This window comes from Echinops telfairi, unplaced genomic scaffold (assembly GCF_000313985.2).
Source record: "Echinops telfairi isolate 266 unplaced genomic scaffold, ASM31398v2 ScPeMD7_7407;HRSCAF=8445, whole genome shotgun sequence".
NCBI lineage: Eukaryota > Metazoa > Chordata > Mammalia > Afrosoricida > Tenrecidae > Echinops > Echinops telfairi.
Window position 1 is genome coordinate 8,073,219 of NW_022111307.1, and position 1,206 is coordinate 8,074,424.

The 1,206-nt window shown below is 68.2% G+C and overlaps 1 protein-coding gene across 1 annotated transcript in view; it reads right to left on the minus strand.

Annotated features, from left to right (window-relative positions):
• The window catches only part of CHRD (chordin), an 11,780-nt gene that overhangs the window by 7,694 nt on the left and 2,880 nt on the right, over positions 1–1,206 (minus strand). The window contains exon 2 of the mRNA XM_045296412.1: positions 871–1,104. Within this exon, the coding sequence (XP_045152347.1) occupies positions 871–1,104 (234 nt within the window). The remainder of the gene's footprint in view (positions 1–870; positions 1,105–1,206) is intronic.

Genomic DNA, 1,206 nt, shown 5'->3' on the forward strand with positions numbered 1-1,206 from the left:
GGGGTGGAGGGCCCGGGCTTCAGCTGGCCATGGGGAGGGCCGGGTGGCCGCCCCGATCTGCGCGCGCGGGCCTGGGTCCGGGCTGGGGACCGCGTGTGCCTGCCCCCTTCCCCCGAAGCAGAGCGGGCCTTACCCTGCAGGCAGGTCTGGCAGCAGTGTCCCGGCAGCTGGCGCGGATGCCTGCAGGTCAGGGCTGGGCACTCGGGTTTGATGTTCTTGCAACTAACCCTGCCCGGGCCCCTCACTCGGCGACCCCACTGCGACTGCTCCCGAGAAGACATGAAGAAAAGGACTGAGTACAAATTGCCTACAGGTGAGACCCGGGGGGCGATGGGGGCAGATCTCGAACCAAGGCAGGGTTGTGGTGCTGGGTTGGGCAGCTCTGCCACGTGGAACCTGCATTACTTAACCTCTCCGGGCCTTAGGGTCCCTATCTGGGAAATGGGGGCAATAATATGTCCACCTAGCAGGGTGGTGCGGGAGAAAGACAAGGCTTTCTACTGCCCTAAAGAGTCCAGTCTCGGAAAGGCACGGGGCAGCTCTGCCCAGTCCCATAGGGTCGCCAGGAGTCGGCACCAACTGACAGGACGGCAAGTTTGTTTTGAGCAGGGTAGTTGTGGGCACTGAGAGACGCGTAACGGGGTTGGCACAGAGCCTGGCACATAGTGGGCCATCAAAGCATGAGCACCTGAGACTTGAAGGGGCGCTCCCATCCCCTCCTCTGCGGGCAAAGCACCCCCACTCCCTGCTACGTCCTCGTCTGAGGACTCGCTTCTTTCTCCTGCGTAGCTCCGGGAGCCCTCCAACGTCCCTGGACCCCAGCGCTCCCGACACCCGAGGGACCCGGCCTCGGCCGCGGGGTCCACTCACCGCCTCGCAGGCACACAGCACGCAGCGCATGACCCCGAAGGGCTCCCCCAGGTCCGGGTGCCACGTCTCGTCCAAGGCATAGACCTTCCCGCCGAACGAGCAGCCTACGGAACCGGCTGGGCTGGCGGCCGCTGTCCCGCTGCCCGCGGGTACCCGCCCGGGGCCTGGGTCCCCAGCACCGTGCGCCTGACGGGCCGCCGCCCCCTTCCCAGGCCGCGGGCCGCGCGGAGCCACCTGCGCCCAACGCCCCCTCGGGACGGGCGCGGACTTCGGTGAGCGGGACCCCGCCCGCCGCCGAGCCTCCCCGCGGGAGCCCACCTACCTGCCGCCCCCCGG